The sequence below is a fragment of the Callorhinus ursinus genome, unplaced genomic scaffold (genome assembly GCF_003265705.2).
Source record: "Callorhinus ursinus isolate GAN/ISIS: 27379988/994484 unplaced genomic scaffold, GSC_fseal_2.0 scaffold13, whole genome shotgun sequence".
Classification (NCBI taxonomy): domain Eukaryota; kingdom Metazoa; phylum Chordata; class Mammalia; order Carnivora; family Otariidae; genus Callorhinus; species Callorhinus ursinus.
This window is the reverse complement of record NW_027397075.1, coordinates 17,776,018-17,794,046: the sequence shown is the minus strand read 5'-3', so window position 1 is coordinate 17,794,046 and position 18,029 is coordinate 17,776,018. Positions and strand designations below refer to the sequence as shown.

The 18,029-nt window shown below is 44.0% G+C and overlaps 1 protein-coding gene across 1 annotated transcript in view; it reads left to right on the top strand.

The window, feature by feature from the left end:
• ENAH (ENAH actin regulator) overlaps nt 1–18,029 on the top strand; it is a 142,073-nt gene that overhangs the window by 107,533 nt on the left and 16,511 nt on the right. Inside the window, 2 exon segments of the mRNA XM_073899856.1 lie at nt 2,072–2,156; nt 15,998–16,386. Of these exon segments, the coding sequence (XP_073755957.1) occupies nt 2,072–2,156; nt 15,998–16,386 (474 nt within the window).

Below are 18,029 nucleotides of genomic sequence, written 5' to 3'. Positions count from 1 at the left end.
ATTCAAACTTTTTTTAAGTCAAACTTCTGTTAGTTTTTTTTAAATCTGTTTAATAAAATCAGGATTGAGTTGAAATTTTGACACCCTTTTTTTGAACTTTTTTTGACACCCTTTATTTGAGTTAAAACATTAGATTTATATTGGGGAATTTCATCTGTCAGTATCACTGTAGAGGTCACAAATGTTTGTGCTAGATGTAAGCAGTATGTTAGGGTCCTTTTTTGGGATGGGTGCTGGACAAGTCTCTCCAACCCTGTGGCATCCAGCTGTTTAATTATTCGAGCAGTATGAGCTTTTCACTTAAATAAACATTATTTTAAAAAATAATTAAGCCAGAATGGTCTCATGAGTTGCCCAGGCTAAATGCTCACATTTAATATTTTTGGATAAATGTAACTTTGGACATAAAAATACTTCCCCCAAATTGTTTGTATTTTCTCAAGTTTACTCTCCACCCCCAATCTTCTGTTTGTCCCTCCTTCTGCCGGAAGAGACAAAGACATCTTTTCCTACTAAGAGTATTAGACATTAGTATATGGCTTAATATGACAGTCAGTTTGTACATCAGTATGTTCATTTCCAAAAGAAGGAAAGAATTCCGGCCTGTTTACTAGACAAGTTCTACTTTTCATTTATTCAAAAATTTAAGTGCGTGTTTAACATTAATTTAAAAAGCTTTTTGATTTTTTGTTGTTGCTGATGACATAGGATTAATATATTTTAATATTTCCTTTATGTGGTTTTCAGAATAGCAGACTTAGGTAATCTCATGAAATACATCACTGTAATTGTCATGTAACTTGTCTTTTAGAGGACAAATTACATGATTAATCTAGAAATGGGTAAAGAGATGAGAAAAAAAATTCAGTAGGTAAGTTTAGATCCACTTACCTGTTTTTCCAAATTTGGGATATGCCAGTACCATACCAACATTGCCAGGAACCTTATCCTTGTAGCTGCAAGGTTTACTTCCCTAGCATGGCACAGACTTACCAAGAATTTGAATTAGTACACAGAAGCATTTCTCTCTTACCTGTTTCTAGTACTAGCAGCCTACAAAACACTTTGAAGATACCTGTTAGGGGCATTTGCTGGCACACTAGATTTACTTGTTTACTGGATTCTCTTGTTTACTGGCTTAGATTTCAAGATTGTTCTGTTTTAACCCTAGGCTTTGCATATTAGGTCCAGTATTTATTTCTCTCATGACACATTTAATTTTTTATATCCAGTGACATTAAAATGTCGCATATCTAGTGGCATTTGTTATAAGATGGTAAAAATGGGTCTGCATTGCACATGGTATGTGGGAATGGATGGTCTTTAGTTTCTTGTGACAGAGCCATGTTGGTTTGGATGTAGGTTTTTGGTTTTTGGGTGGTTTTTTTTTTGTTTTTGTTTTTGTTTTTGTTTTAACCCCAAATGAAAAGTTATTAGGATTACCTCTGTTACATTAAAAATTCAGATAAGTAGGTTAATTATATATAGAAGTTTAGTAAATGTTTGTTTTCACTAGTGCTGGAAATGCCAAGCCATTAAATAAAAATGGCAGCTTAAATTGGGCAAATTTGATAAATGCATTAGCATTCTTCATCCTAGTAATAAGGTTCTCATGCTCTCTCTCTCTCCTGTTTTTCATTTCCAGTGTTCTATTTAGGTGAGTTTTTGAATTCCGATTTTTTTCATTTAAGTTCTCCCTCTCCACTTCATGAATAAGTACCCCAAAGAGAATGTCTCATTGTCTTAGAAACGTCCAGCTCAGGTGCCTATTCAGATGCTCATTGAACACTTGTTTTCCTCAAGCTCTTCATATATAAATGTTTATTTTTCCTTTATTGTTGATGTTTTCCATTTGTTTCAAGTAAGCCTTTCGGAGGTAATGACAGTATTATGTTGCAGTCTTTCATTTGCTGTGTGTTATCGTAAAGCTTATATTTTATTTTGCTAAATGACAAAGAAGATACATTTGTAAATATGTGATGGTTTTATGTTATTCTTCTCATGATTTTATCTCCTCTGTCCAGCTAACTATAAAGATAATGTTCATCTATAATGTTTTCCTCCCTTTTAGGGCCAACATTGCCTAGACAAAATTCTCAGCTACCTGCCCAAGTTCAAAATGGCCCATCACAAGAAGAATTGGAAATTCAGAGAAGGTAAATTTTTTATAAGTTGTTATTTGCAGTTTGTCTTTCTACTGCAGAAGGCGTGTGAGCATCCTAATATCAAAAGTGGATTATGTCCTGTTAGCCGTTTAAAAGTCACTTAGCAGCATACAAAGTGACTTTCACTTCAAGGAGTCTTATTTTTATAGCAGTTATAAATTGATCTATGGTCATTATGGCTTTCACATAACTAATTTAACTAGAAAGTTGAAGGCGTGTTGGCTGTTCATAGAAGTCATTGATCTTGAGATATTACCGTAGTGCTTAGTAATGGAATACAAACTCATTCTGTTTATGATTAAATTGCTGGTTCAGTGCGGTCAATAATACTATCTCGTTGCTTCAGTGCAGTTTATAAAGAAATACATTGGAAATTCGAATACAGCCTCATTTATGTATAGTTGTTTCTGAATTAGTGGAGTCTCTGAAGTATAAGCTACCAAATTCATAACAAAATAGTTATATAAAATTCAGGTACGTACAGTAACGAAAATTGAGTTAGTTAAACCAGTTGTCCCATTTTAAACAAATGAAAACTTTTTGGAGATGTTGATGTTGCTTTTTACCACTAGTAGGTCACCTGTCTTATTTTAGAGAGCTGATAACCACCACATAGATGGATTCTTCCATTTGACAAGCATTTGCTCCATGGCAAGCCAGCATTTCTTCTTGTGACCTTGGATTTGGATCTCACATTTGAAACACTCTTCAGATTCTCCATGTTGTTTTGATATGTGTGTCATGTTCCCCTGACAGACAGACAGACAGAAGGAGCTCTACTATGTTCTCTGTTGGCTGCTTTGGGGTGTAACTGCTTAGCTCTTGGGAAAGGCCCTCCCGAAATGAATTTTGATTTTGTCACAGCCTTTTATATTCAGTTCAGTCGCTCCAGAAATAGCCCCCAAATTTGATGAAAATCTATCCAACTCTTTGGAGTGATGCTATAACAGATACAAATAAAATTAAGTTTTTGTAGAAATAAGGAAAGTTGAAAAGATAGAATTTCGATTCTATATTGAGTGTTTTAAACACACCAGAACAATTCCAAGAGTTAGAAATTGTAATGATTCTGTTGCCCCCCCCCCCACACACACACGGAAAAGTAATTAATAAAAAATGATCATGGGGCACCTGGTTGGCTCAATCCATTGAGCATCTGAGTCTTGGTTTCAGCCCAGGTCATGATCTCTGGAGTCGTGAGATCAAGCCCCAGGTCAAGCTCTGCGCTTGGGGAGTCTACTTTGCCTCTGCCCCTCCCTCCACTCACATTCTCTCTTTTTCCCTCTCTCAAATGAATGGATAAATCTTTAAAAAAAATGAGCATGGTATTATTGGGAATCACATTTGTAGAAAGCTAGGAAGAACCAGGAGAGAACCCAAACATAACAGATAATTTCTGGCATCATGGCACGGCAAGCAGGTGGCCCCTGGGACAGTTGCTTGCTGAGGACAATACGGAATAGAAATTGGAGCCAGCGGAGGGAGCCGCTGGCTTAAGGGTCTCTGATGGGTGATCCACTGCGCAGAGGTTGTGCGCAACTTGCAACTTGCAGTTTTAGTGGAAATGAGTATTGAGTGAATTTTTACTAAATGTTGTGAAAATGCTGTGCCCACTATCTGATTTGGTCTTGTCGCCGTGCTGGCTGGCCCTGCAGCCCCCCCTGGACTTCAGGCTTATCTGCTTGTATGTAGGAAGGTACCACAGGGCTTGGAACTTCGATGTTGTTTATATTACTTACTTAGTTCAAGACTTGAACTCAGTTGTTTTAAAGAGTGAAATCCAAAATTCTGAAAAGTGGGTGTAAACTTTGAAATTATTTTCTGTCCATGGCCACACACAGAGTCTTTCATTTTTAAAAATTTTTAAAAGATTTTTTATTTTTAGGTCATCTCTATACCCAGTGTGGGGCTCGAGCTCACGACTCCAAGATCAAGAGTCACCCGCTGCACAGACTGAGCCAGCCAGGCGCCCCTCTTCTTTGTTTTAGGGAAACCTATCAGAGACCACTGTCTTTGTCTCTCAGTGTTAATTTTTATCTCTGTCCCTTCCCCTCTCTCTCTTCCACCCATTTCCCTTTTTATCTGGTGAAATCTGTTTTGTGTCTGCTCAGATCTCCTGGAAGTGCTGCTTCCAGCATTGACTTGTTTCTAGTTGAGATTTCTTCTCCTCGTGCACATCTGCCTCTTTGCTTTTCTTCCTTTCGGTCATGCAGAGGCTCTTCCTTGCCAGCCCTGTTCCCTGAGCCCCGTCGGCTTCTTGCGTGAGCGTGCTCATGAGCTGTCCTTTTCCTCCCTCTGTACACGGTCTGCCTTGACGGACTGGTGATTGGGTTGCATGTGGTAGCTTCCTCTTACCTGTCTTTTGCTGGTGGCTTCCACATGGACAGCTGTGACTCTGCGCCTGAGATCAGTGAGATATTTCCCACGAAATGGAGCAGTGTCGTGGGTCCTTTCGAGAATTGGGTGACAGCAGTGGACACGTGCCCTCTTTCCCCCAGCCCCCACCCTTCTGATATGCAGGTAGATGTGCATTTATGTGTGTCATTTCTGAGGGTCACGGGCCCTCTCAGTTCCAACAGTTGATCCGCAGTGAGAATTCCTGTCGTGGAGCTCACGCATTCGGGTGTCCCACTAATACCGCAGTGTCAGCCTTTATGATGTCATTCTTCATGTGCATATGCTTTCTTCTCTCTAGTATTTCTCCCATACTTTCTGTGCGGGAGGTCTGTAATGCTCTTCATCCACCCTCCCTGTCCCAGTGTACCCTGTGACTTCTTTCTCTAACAGCTTGTTGGATCTACTCTTCTGACACTCTCGTGACTGATAGCTTCTCCAGTATATGTTCTCTTCTGTACCGCTAGTGTTTTCTAGTTGGTTTTCCAGTCTTTAACCCAGACCCCTTTCAGCTATTCCCACTTTATTACTGTCAGATCAGTTCGTAAAGTCATTTGCACGTGGTAGACCCGCATATGGCACTAGAGAGCATAAGTTGGGGAGGGTCACCTGCCACGCAGCTGTGCCCTTCCCTTCTTATTAATCCCCAAATGAGTCACGCCTAACCATTTCTACGTTTAGTACTTCTGATGGCTTCTTCCATAGCATGAAGATAATATGATTCTGTTCCTGGTTCTTGATGGTCACATGATGGCCGGGGGCTGCTGATCCCCGCCCGCACTAGGAAGTATGATTTGTCCACCTCCCCGGCCGGCTTCCAACAGCTGTTGTTTCAGCCCTGCTGCTGGTTTCTCTCTCAGATTGAACCTGCGTCTTCCCTTGAGCAGTCTCTGTGCTCCTCGCTCTGTGACATCCCGTCCCTGCGCTTCCATCCCATCCGCAGGTTTTCTCGCTTCACGGTTTAGATATTGGCCGGCTTTCTACATCTCTTGTTAGCTCTGTCCTTATGTTGCAGGTGATCGTTCCCCCACCCCTTCTGGAATCCTTTAAACCTGTCAACCACAGTAATCTGGGTTTTCAGGAATAGGTCACTAGCTAAAGTTTTTGGTTTTTGTGGTTTCTTTTTCCCGCATTTTTTTTCTTTAGCTCAGTACTTAATGGACCTTTTCCATTTGAAGACTTAACAGCCATTTAAACATTTCTTCTCTCTCTTTTCTCTGTTCTCTTTTTTGGGAACTCCTACTAGTCAAATGCTGGCCCTTCTGGATTATTTCCTCATGATACTTCTCTTTTCTCATTTTTTGCTGCTTCTTTTGTTCTGTATTCTTGGCGATATTTTTAACGATATATTCTAGACCAGCACTTTCTAGTAGAAATACAATATGGGCCATATATGTAATTAAAATTTTTCTAGTGACCATATTAGCAAAAGTAAAAAAGAAACAGGTGAAATTAATTTTAATGATATATTCTATTTAACCCAGTCTATCTAAAGTATTATCATGTCAACATGAAATATGTATAAAAATTGCTAAGGTGTTTTCCATTCTGTTTTTCATACCAAGTCTTCACAGTTTGGTATGTGTTTTACACTTACTGCACATTTCTGTCCAGACAGGCCACATTGCAAATGCTCAGGAGCCACATGCACGGCTCACGGCCACCCAGCGGGGACAACGCAGTAGTAGATTGTCTATTGGAAGATGAATCTTAATCTCCAAGAGTTTTTTCTATTTTGTAATTATTCCCTTTTTAACAGCCTGTTCCAAATTCATGATTCTATCTTAAGCCTCTCTATTTCTCTTCCTTTGCCTGAATCATCTCCTTCCTATAGAGTTGAATTGTTTGTTTTACTGGTTTTATTCAAATATCTGGTCATCTTTAGTGGTCCATTTATTTCTAAACAGATGAGATTGATTGGTGTCAGTCCTTGGCTTGGCTTTCCTCTTGCATCGTGGAGGCAAGGTCTCTGCTGGGCACGTTCCTCCCTGACCAGGAGGGCCGCCCGGAGGTCTGTGGAAGTGGGTGGAGCATGTAGACTGGCGGGCTCTCCTTTAGGGTACAAGGGTGGGGAACCCACAAATGCTGAGCTACCCCTAGTTCCACCAGAAGCCCTGACTCACCCGAGGCAGCGTGTTGAGTTTGTTTCGAAAACAGTCTTCAGTGGGAAGTACCATCCCATCCATTGAGCTAAGGCTGGGGAGGAGAGGGCTGGCAGATGCCACTGTTCTTCAGACAAGGTGTGAGTTTATTAATCAGTCTGATGATGGCCATGCCACCCTCTCTCGTCCTCTGTGTCTGCAGGCCTCACGGGAGGTCTCCCAGGTTCCTCTTGTCACGTGTGCTTCAGCTACTCTCAGTATGTGTTCTGGTTGTGGTTGCCTTCGCTCTGCAGTGCGGCGAGGAGGTTCCAGGCACTGTTCCCCATGCTTAGGACACACCGGGACGGGGTGGGGGGGACCGAAACAGCCTTACCCCATCTGATGGTAAATGGTAGACATGGCAGATGACTGGTGCTCTGGGAGGAGGCCCAGCTGAGTAGAGGGGAGTGTGTGTGGCGGTGGGCTGGGGGAGGCTGGTTATAATAGGCTGGTCCGGGTGGGTCTTACCAAGACACAAGGAAGGAGCTAGCCAAGCAGGTGTCTGGGTGAAGTGCTTTGCATGCAGAGGGAGCAGCCAGTGCAAAGACCTTGGGGCAGGAGTGTGTGTGTGTGTGTGTGTGTGTGTGTGTGTGTGGACGCGCACGCGCATGCGCACTTGTGTATGAGGACAAATGAGGCCACGGCGGCCTGGGCAGAGAGAGCAAGAACAGAAAGGAGAGTGCTCAGTGAGTTTGAAGCTAATGGAGAGTCCTATTGTGTAGCACCTGGCCAGTGATTGCAGAGAAGGCAGTTTTTGTTCTGAGAGAAAGAGGGACCACTGAATTTTTCTTTTCAAGAATTTATTTATTTTAGGGGCGCCTGGGTGGCTCAGTTGTTAAGCATCTGCCTTCGGCTCAGGTCATGATCCCGGAGGTCCTGAGATCAAGCCCCGCATTGGGCTCCCTGCTCTGTGGGAAGCCTGCTTCTCCCTCTCCCGCTGCCCCTGCTTGTGTGTTCCCTCTCTTGCTGTGTCTCTCTCTCTGTCAGATAAATAAATAAAATCTTTTAAAAAATTTATTTATTTTAGAGAGGGGAAGAGAGAATGAGGGGGCAGAGGGAGAGGGAGAATCTCAGGCAGACTCTCTGCAGAGTGTGGACATGGAGCTCAGTCCCAGGATCCTGAGATCATGACCTGAGTCGAAATCAAGAGTTGGACACTCAACCGACTGAGCCACCCAGGCGCCCCTGAATGGCTTTGATAGAAATGATTTGGCTTACCATATTAATCATCAGTCTGGCTGCTCTGTTGAGACTAGCCCGTGGAGAAGAACAGATGGAGGCAGGCGTGGGGCGGTGAGCGCAGCCCAGCCCAGCAGGAAAACCAAGAAGGCTGTTAACAGAAACTAGGCGGGATGTAATGGTGGCTTCCGCCAAGTCACAGAGGTGGTGAGAAGGCAGATTCTCGCACTTTCTGGGGGGGGTGTGTGCGGTATGGGAGAAGGGGGAGTCGTGGCTTTTCACCTAAGTGAATGGGAAGGATGGAGTTGTGCTAACCAAGGTGCGGAAGACTGTGAGTGGAACAGGTTCCCTTGGGACGTACCAGAGGTGAACTTTGAGAAGGTGAGAGGGAGGTGTTCATTGGACACCCGTGTAAAGATATTGAATGGGCGCTTGGGTATACTTGTCTACGGAAACTGAGGAAAGAGGTCTAGACTTAACTCCTCTCTGCCGTTCCTGCTCTCCTGACCTTGATGATAGACTTGGTCTGCTTGCCGACCCCTCAGTTTTCTACTTTGTCATGAGTTTGTCTATGCACAGTTAGGACTTTCTGGAATTCCAGTAGAATCTTGGGAGTTGGGGGAGACTTGAATACAAGTTCAGACAGTCCTGCCGCGTCACTTCGCCCTCAGTGCTCCCAAGGGCCGGCCCTGCTCACGTCTGAGGACCCCTTGCGCGTCTGTCTCCTCTCTCCGGGCTGCCTCTCAATGCACCACCCTTGGCTTTTCCTCTTCTGACTGCCTTGTCGTGGTCTGTAGACTCTTCTCCAGGTGTACCGGGGGCTGCTTTTCTGAACTCCTACAACTTCGTCACACATTCTCTTATTTTACATTTTACCATTTATTCAATTTACAGCTGAGTCTCGCCTCCACAGTGAACATTACAGGCTCCTTGAGAGTAGAGACCTGAATAAGGTTTCTGAGAAAAAGCCAGGAAGTTTCTGGTACTGAATTCATGTATCTGTACATGTTAGGTATGAGAGGCAGAAAATATATGAGTTTGTATGGCTTGGGGGACAGTTAAAGAAGATAATACACGCCATTTTCATGCTGCTCTGCCTTTTCTGTCTGTGCTGTTTGGGAGACGCTAGGAGGCTTCCCTGAGATGTCCTTGAAGCCGTGCCTTGAAGAGGAAGTGCAGTAGGAACTTTGGTCCTGGGAGGGAGAAACATTCCAGGCAGAAAGAGCAGATGTGTAAGGGCACAGGGTGCAGACAGCCCTGTGACATGGGACTGACGGTCAGACGAGTAGGTTGGATCCAGCTTGTAAAGTGCTTTTTCCCTGAATTTGTCGTATAATAAAAAGACACCTTACTTTTTAACACGTTAGTATTCTCAAAGTATGAGAAAGGTAAATGCCATTCTCCTTTGGCCTACCTCCCTTAGGATCTGTTTTTGCCCCTCGTGAAACCCTACATGGAAGAAGACACTTTGGGGTATGTTTTTATTTTTTTTTAATTAATTTTTTTAAAAAGATTTTATTTATTTATTTGACAGAGAGAGAGCGAGCACAAGTAGGCAGAGCGGCAGGCAGAGGGAGAGGGAGAAGCAGGCTCCCCGCAGAGCAGGGAGCCCGATGCAGGGCTCAATCCCAGGACCCTGGGATCATGGCCTGAGCTGAAGGCAGACGCTTCACCCACTGAGCCCCCCAGGTGCTTGGCACTGGCCTTTGTCTCTGCGGCAGGGCGTGGCTGGGCCGTGGTCTGCAGCCAGGGACACACGGTGATGGCCAGGTATGCAGCACGGTCTGCTCACAAGTTGGGTTTTCACTAGATTCTATTTCCAAAATTTATTTCATGTGGTTATTTATACAGAAATAAATTTTGTGTTTGGTTTTATTTTCAGAGGCACAGTACGGTACCCTCGGCCAACTTTGATTTTGTGACCTTATTAACTTTGGCTCCCTAAATTGGCTCTTTTCTACACCATTATTGAAAAGGGCAATGAAAAGGAAGATTCATTTGCATCATAATATTCACCTGTAAGACTTGGGCAGCTCTATTTTTAGTATAAGGTTCATGTTATAATAAATGATGTATTTCTGTTACTGCTTTTAGGTAAGCCATTAGGAGTATTATGAGTTGATTTTTGAAGGCGGGCACGTGGTTTGTACTTGGTGATCAAATAGAAGGTGATGGGTAGGGAGAGAATGTTAGGAATAATGTGCTCCTCAGGCATATATATGTTGGGTATGTATAACAAACTTGATAGGAATTTTGCTCAGAACCATAAATTATTAATGGGTTATTTTAATTAATAGCTAAGAATTCTTATTCTTTAAGTTGTTTTCTGTGGCTTCTGAAATAGTTCCAAAAGGGAAATTAATTACTAAAGAAACGTTTAAACAACATATTTAGAATCTGGTTTGTTTAGGAAGGTCAGCTGCACTTTGAAGAACATCGGTTATATAATGTGACAGATTAAAAAATGGCCATCCACTTTCTAATTTCCAAAATTGTATTGATGAGGGATGTTATGGATTGAATTGTGTCCCCCAAGAAAGATACGTCCTAATGCCCCGTATCTCAAAGTGTGACCCTGTATGGAAATTAGAGTTGTTTATTAAGATGAGGTCATACTGAAGTGGGGTGGGCCCTCTTAATCCAGTATGACTGATGTCCTTCGAAGAGGAGTAGGGTACAGAAGCAAGATGGCCCTGTGAAGACAGAGACTGACATGGGGAGAAAATCATAGGTTGGAGGCAGAGACTCTAGTGATGTATCTGCAAGCCAAGCAATACCAAGAATTATCAGCCATCATCAGAAGCTGGGGAGTGGAATGGAGCAGGCTCTACCTGGAGAGGCTTTACAGTTCTGATGGAGAGTTAGGGGGTGAAGCAGGGCTAGTGTAAAGAAAAAGAATCAAATGGAAAAGAAATAGCAATTTTTAACACCTGAGCAAGAAGAATTGCTCTGAAAAGTAAATGTGATCAGCCGTGAATAACCTAAGTGAATGTTGAGGTATCCAAAGTGGCGGTGTGGTTTGGTTGGAAGAGTGAGGAAGAGGTTCTGTGGGTCAGAGGGTTAGGAACTGTCTCCTTTGTGCAGTAGGACGTCAGTAGATAACGTGTCAGTCTGGGGGACTAAGAAGAAGCCGCTTGGAACAAATCACTGTGTCAGTACCAGATTGAAAGTAGTTGCTTCTGGAGAGCGAAATCAGGAGCGGGGAGGGTCCCTTCCCGGGGAAGGGATTCCTGTTTTGTTACAAGCTTTGTTGTCCTACTGTGTGTGTATTTTATACCTTTCATTATTTTACTTTAATGAGGGTGAGTTCGAGTTGAAGAAATGAATGTTTCCTTTGGATGTTAATCTGTCCTGTACCTTTCCTTTCGTCACATGATGGTGGTATAGCTTGGTTTTCTACTCATTTTTGTTTCATTTGTTAATATCAGTTTTTGGTGTCCACTCATATTATTAATATTTGGCTTCTCTGACAGTGATGAAAAACATATTTAAGAAACATGAGTCAGTCCTGTGTTTAGTCTCAGCATAGAGCTCAATTTACTTAATGTCTATAAATAGTTAGCAGATCAGCACCACTACTTGAAAGTTATAAAAGGGGACTGGTCATCCCAGCACCCAAGCAGCAGGGCAGCAATGAGGGTTTATAGCCCTCCACTTGGTCTTCACAGGCAGGATGGACCAAGAGTCGACCGCCTCCTCCTGTAAGTACAGGCCCTGTAAGGTTACATCTTGATTGTCTTGTTTCGTTTTGTCTCCTTTTGTTTGTTTGCTAATAGAGAAGTGAGATACCCACATGATGTGATCAGAACTATTCATGTAATTTTTTTTTTCCTGACAAATGTCAGGAACATTGTAGTGTTACTAAATGTTATCAACTCAGATCGTTTTCCAAGTCTGCTCTCCTCTACTTCATTGAGTCAAAATTTAAATCATTCTTGACCTACCTAACACTCTCCCGCATAGGTAAAACTGAATGAAATGTATTTTTAAACTTTAATTATATTTTGCTTGCTTTAAAAACAAGAAGTCTTTGCATCTACATAAACTAAATCTATGTCCGAATGTATTTAAGAAAAAGCTATTACCTTTGGCTAGTGCTTTGGGCATCTCTGCATTTGGGGATAGCTCTTTCGAGGAAATAGGTATTTTGGTGGTGGGAGGAACTATTTCTAATGTTCTTTAAATGCTCTTGGTGGCTATAATATTGGTCATTTGCACTATAATTGTCTTTGAAAACATGTATATTTTCTCAGACTTTCAGGTTAATGTAAAACACATATCCTAGCTTAAAAGTTAGTCTGGCAGAATTTTTGCGTAGTTCAGAATTCAAGCCCTTGTATTTTGAAAAAGTCTTCAGATGTTTCTAACGGTGAGTAAGAACAGTTGTAGACAAAGCTCTGGGAAGAAGAGTCATGTGCGTTTCCTGTCTGTGAGTCGGCAGTGATATTTCTAAGAAAAGTAGGGTTTATAAACTTGGAAACTGTCCCCTAAAAAGATAATACAGATGTCTTGCTTTAGAGGTCAAAACATAAATGTCAGGTTTATATATTGTCCAATTTAGGTGGCAATTATTCATGCTACTAAAGATCTGTAAGCCTGTGATTTTCTTTTTGACACACTACTTTGGGAAATATATTTAGATGTGCATCTTTTCAGTGAGCAGGCTAAAGATTAGCCAGGGACTCTTATCACCTCCTTTTTTCCCCTTCAAATTAAGAAAATAGCAGAATCTCATGCAGCTGTATGAACTGCCTGCTCCACTCACTGTCCGTGAACTTGGAGAATCTCTCTGGCCTCATACTCCTCTCCTACATCAGGAGATGTTCTTGATCTTTAAAGACTGAAAACCCTCGAATAAATATTATGTTCTGACATGTGGAATAATATTCCTAAGTCAGGACTCCCTGGCTGTAAATGTCGTTATGCAATAATTCTTAGAGACCTGGCTTTCTGCCTATGGCTTAAGCTTACTTTTTGTGATAAAAGCATTGTGTTACTTGAAGGAGTGGCCATGAGCTGGGAGGTAAAAACAACAACAAAGGGGCCCCTGGGTGGCTCAGTTGTTGGGCATCTGCCTTCGGCCCAGGTCATGATCCCAGGGTCCTGGGATTGAGCTCCGCATCAAGCTCCCTGCTCCGCGGGAGGCCTGCTTCTCCCTCTCTCACTGTGTCTCTCTCTGTCAAATAAATAAATAAAATATTTAAAAAACAACAACAAAACAAATCAAACCAAAGAATGTCAATATGAAATGCAGTGTGGGACACCTGGCTGGTTCAATTGGAAGAGCGTGTGACTCTTGATCCTTGGGGTCATGAGCTCAAGCCCCACGTTGGGTGTGGAGATTACTTAAATAAAGAAAAGAAGAGAAATGCAGTGTAGTCTTAGGATACTGTATGGTGTAGCTGTATTAATGATGTAGACTCTGAATATTGATTACACCAGGAATGTGTATTCTCCTGTGGTTGTGCTGGGAGAGGCTTGGGTGTGGTGAGGGAGCCATAGGAGTTACTTGTAGGCAGTATCTGAAGTTAAAAGAAATGTCCGAAGAGTTGACAGTAATTGGAAACAGGGGTGGGAAGGTTAGAGCAATTTAATTGTTGGTTTTTGTTAATAAGCTTTATGTACCTGTATTATGTTGATAAGAATAAAACAAAAGAGGTGGCATGGAAACGGAAAAGGGCCTAGGAACTTGTATCTTTTCATCCTAGGTTTCTTGGTGAGCTGTCGTACTCCGAAGCTAAACAGTTTCCCTTAGCTTCTGGACAGAGGTGTATTCTAATTAGAATAGTTCTGGTGTATCTTTCCCTTTTGGACCACGTAGATTGTTTCGAGTATCACATTATAGAGTAGGCTCGCATTTTTTGACACACACGGTGTGTTTTAAATATAAGTCCCAGCCGAGTTCATTTATTAGAGGTCATTACAAAAAGAACCAACTCTTCTCTGATTTATTATTGAGAACATCCTTGTGAATACCCCAGATTTTTGCCTTCACTCCTGAAGCAATATTGTTACCCCTCAGAAGCTGTGGTAGCTGGTGCTTTGTCTGGCAGCGTTGCCCTAAAACTCTGTAGCCGGTGTGTGACCCAGCAACTGCTCGCACTGAGTACTGCTCTAGGCACGCTGCCCCCCCGCCCCCCATGCAGGTACCATTAAGGACGGGGATAGGCCTGGAGAGAGCCTTCCTGCTTTTCTGAGACAAGGGGGATTGGCTCACTTGTCAAGTGGGCTTTTTCCTTCTTATAGTCTGTTTAGGAAACATGAAAGGGAGAGATTTCTGGAGAAATCTTAGTGGCTTCTTGGTGGTGCTGGGAGGGACAAAGCCTGGCCATCCATGCTCTGTCACTTAGGTCTGCCTCTCCGGGGACCCAGCGGTTTATTAGCCAGTCCAAGAAAAGTCCTTATATGAAATTCCTGACTGTAGCTCACATTAATTGAGTGTTCTTATGCCCCAGGGACTTTTTAAAGAGATTTTTAAGGCATTGCTTCATTTAATCTTACCCACAATGCTATGAAATATGTTATGTGTAACATGGGGCGGTTTTTTATTTTGGGGAGAGTTAACTTTTAGAGCAAGACTGTCGTTTAGGTCCGAGTGGGTACTTGGAGACATTTGCTTGCTCTGTTATGTACATGTATGGAAGTTAAAAGCAGACTGTATGTTTCAGAGCCATATACATTGGGCCTCTTTAGGTTTGAATATAATCACGGCGTTTGAAGTCCTAGAGTGAAAGATTTTTAATTTAATTGCATAAATACTGAGACATTCCATACATTCTTAGACAAGGAGATTAAAAGACAGTGTTTTTCTCATTGATCTTCAAATTTAATAAAGTGTTAAATAGGATTGAGAAGGATAGGTCTTGGCAGAAGGGGTAAATTTAACAAAGTGATCCTGAAAATTACCCAGAAGAAGCTAAGTATCTGAGAACCATCTAGAAAAAGTCAAAAAGAAGAGTGATGAGGATAGTTGCACCCTACTAGATATTTATTTCAGATGTCACAGTATCAAGGTACTGGTGCTGTACTAAACAGATCCAGCAACCGAAACATTCTGGAATTTCAGTAACTGTTAACCAACATAAAGGTGACATCCTAAATCAGGGCCATGAGCGACTCTAAATGGTGCTGTGACATAGCTCACTCAGTACCACACATCCCAAACCCAAGATGAATTTCATATGAACTAAGGATTTTGTTGTAAAAAACATGTAATCATATAACCTTGTTGTGAGAAGGGGCCAAGAAAGATCGCAAAGGCAGGTCACGTAGAGGAATACCAGCACTAGACTTTCTATGTAAAAGTTACAAGCCAGATCACAACTTTAACAAAGTTAACACATTACGGTTTTTAAATGAAACTTTAAAAATCAAAGGCACCTAAAAAGCCATACTAAAAGTTAAAAGTACGTTATGACCAGCGTTTGTGACAAAGGGTTATTACCTTTGATAGAGAAAGGAGCTCTTCAAGTGAGTAGGGAATATGATTCTGTCCTGAGCAAGCCAGTGGGAGAGCACGTGCGGCCGTGTCTCACGGTGCGCTCCGAGAGGGCAGGACGCAGGTCGTCTGTCTGGGAGCAGGCTCTCCGCTGCCGCCATTGGAAACGGTGATCGCGTTCGGTGTTGGAGAGGAGAAAGGGAATTCCCATCTGTTGGGCTGCTGGGGAGCCCAGCCCCCGTGCCTGAGCACAGTTTGGAGCCATGTATCCAGAATCTCAAGATGCGGTAGCTTTTCCCCTAGCCGGCCTGCCGGTAGTGATCCTTCAGCTGCAGTAGGGACAGGACTCGAAAGGAAATGATGCCCACTGCTGTCGAGCTTCGGCTGTGGCCAGCCATGGTGTTTCCTCAGAGGAGCATCTGACACAAGGACGTGGCCTTCATTTATTGTAGCACTTTCCCCATGAACAGTGCAGAGTGGAGCGAGACGCCAGTGTCCTGTGCAGATGGTCTGGCTACGTCGCCGTCATGTGTGTCCCGTTTCTTCACTGGCAGATGTGGGTTGCAGGATCCGGCCGCTTTGTGTCTGCTTCACGACCGAGGCGCGCATAGGTTCATCTCAGGGACTGGGTGAGTGGCCCTTGTTGCACAGTTCTGATTTTTTCAGTATTTAAATTTCAGGCAGCTGCAAGAGCAGCAGCGACAGAAGGAGCTGGAGCGCGGGGAGCGCGGGGAGCGCGTGGAGCGGGAGCGCCTGGAGCGTGTGGAGCGGGAGCGCGTGGAGCGCGTGGAGCGGGAGCGCGTGGAGCGGGAGCGCCTGGAGCAGGAGCAGCTGGAGCGCGAGCGGGAGCAGCGGGAGCGCGAACGGGAGCAGCGGGAGCGCGAGCGGCAGGACCGGCTGGAGCGCGAGCGGCTGGAGCGGCTTGACCGGGAGCGGCTTGACCGCGAGCGGCTGGAGCGACTTGACCGCGAGCGGCAGGAGCAGCGGGAGCAGCGGGAGCAGCGGGAGCAGCGGGAGCGGCAGGAGCAGCTGGAGTGGGAGCGCGAGCGGGAGCGCAGGCTGTCGGCTGGTAAGAAGTGCGCGCCTCGTTCTGCCGCGGGGGCGGGGGGCGGGGGGGGGGGGGGGGGGGGGGGGGCAGGCAGGCAGGACGGGCGGACAGGGCAAACGGGCAGCACTTGCTACTTTGCCAGTTCTTAGTCCTCTCTGTGTGGCACTTACTGCTTGGAGACTTAGGAAAGCTCTGTGTGGTCCGGCTTTCTAATTCTTCTGACTCGCTCTAAATTGGCTGTAAAGTGCAAGTGTCTTTTTATGGGAAATGTTTTATATCGGGTGAACTAGGAATATATGATCCTTCGGAGGCTGCTTAAACTGTCCTGAGTCCTATAGGATTCAAGAAGTGTGCTTGACGGCACTCTAGAGTTGTCCGAGGAGGAAAATACCCTCTCTACAACTGACTAGTATTTTATGGATGTCCCAGTATTGCAAACTTTTAATGAAAATCTCCAAGTCTGGTGGAATTTATTGAAAGACATAAGGGTTAAGAGAAAACTGAAAGTTTGAGACATACGTTAAAATTGACATTGATTGGAATAGGATTTAAGAAATTTTTCTATTCCATATGGCCTGTATCAAAGGTCTCAGTATGGTTCTCGGTGTGGTCGATTGGTTCGTTGTTTGCAATAATTTGTTTTTAACTGCCTAATTATTTTCTGGGGTGATGGCCAGCAGAACAACACTTATCCACAAATAAGTATCGAATAGGGGGTTCCTAGCCCTTTATAAAACTTTTTACCAGTTTCGCTATTTGTTGTTCCTAAAAGACCAGCAGACGTAGGCTTCTGTTTGTGGTCCTATTCATGTAATTTTAATGTCCTTTTAGTGGGCTAAATAATGAGACTCAAGATACAGTCTTGTTCGTGCAAAGGATAAGCTAAGCCATTTAATTTATCCGTGTGCTTATCAGCTAAAAAGAAAACTGAGTTCTTCCTCCTCTGGGTCTCAAAATGCACGAACAAGTTCCCACGTTGTCGGGTGAGGTCAGTTCTTGCACATGTGCTTAGTTCGTGGGTACGAGCTGTGGTCTGCATGTGTACATTTTGTCTGAATGCTGGTTTTGTCGCTTTACTAGCTCCCTTTTTCTCTCTCCTTTTTTACCCTGTCCTTGCTGCTCCCCACCTTCTGTGCAGCTCCATCCTCCGACAGCTCCCCGTATAGCGCGCCACTTCCTGAGTATGCCAGTTGCCAGCCTCCTTCGGCACCTCCTCCATCCTATGCTAAAGTCATCTCCGCTCCAGTGTCGGAGGCCACTCCTGACTCTGCTGTAGTGACCGCTTTGCCACCTCCTTCCACACCCCCTACACCACCACTTCGACACTCAGCGACACGTTTTGCTGCATCTGTAGGTTCAGCCTTCCACCCCGTTCTTCCCCATTACGCTACAGTTCCTCGTCCTCTGAACAAAACCTCTCGGCCTCCTTCTCCTGCGAACACACCCTCTTCTCAGCCTCCGGCTACGAAGCCCTGTGCCTGGTCTACTTCCACTGTCGCGCCCCTCCCTCCGTCTCCTCCAGTAATGATTAGCAGCCCCCCAGGCAAAGCGACCGGTCCGAGGCCTGTCCTTCCTGTTTGTGTCTCTTCTCCTGTGCCCCCAATGCCTCCGTCACCAGCAGCACCCAATGGGCCGCTTGACTCTGTCCCGTGTCCGGTGTCCCC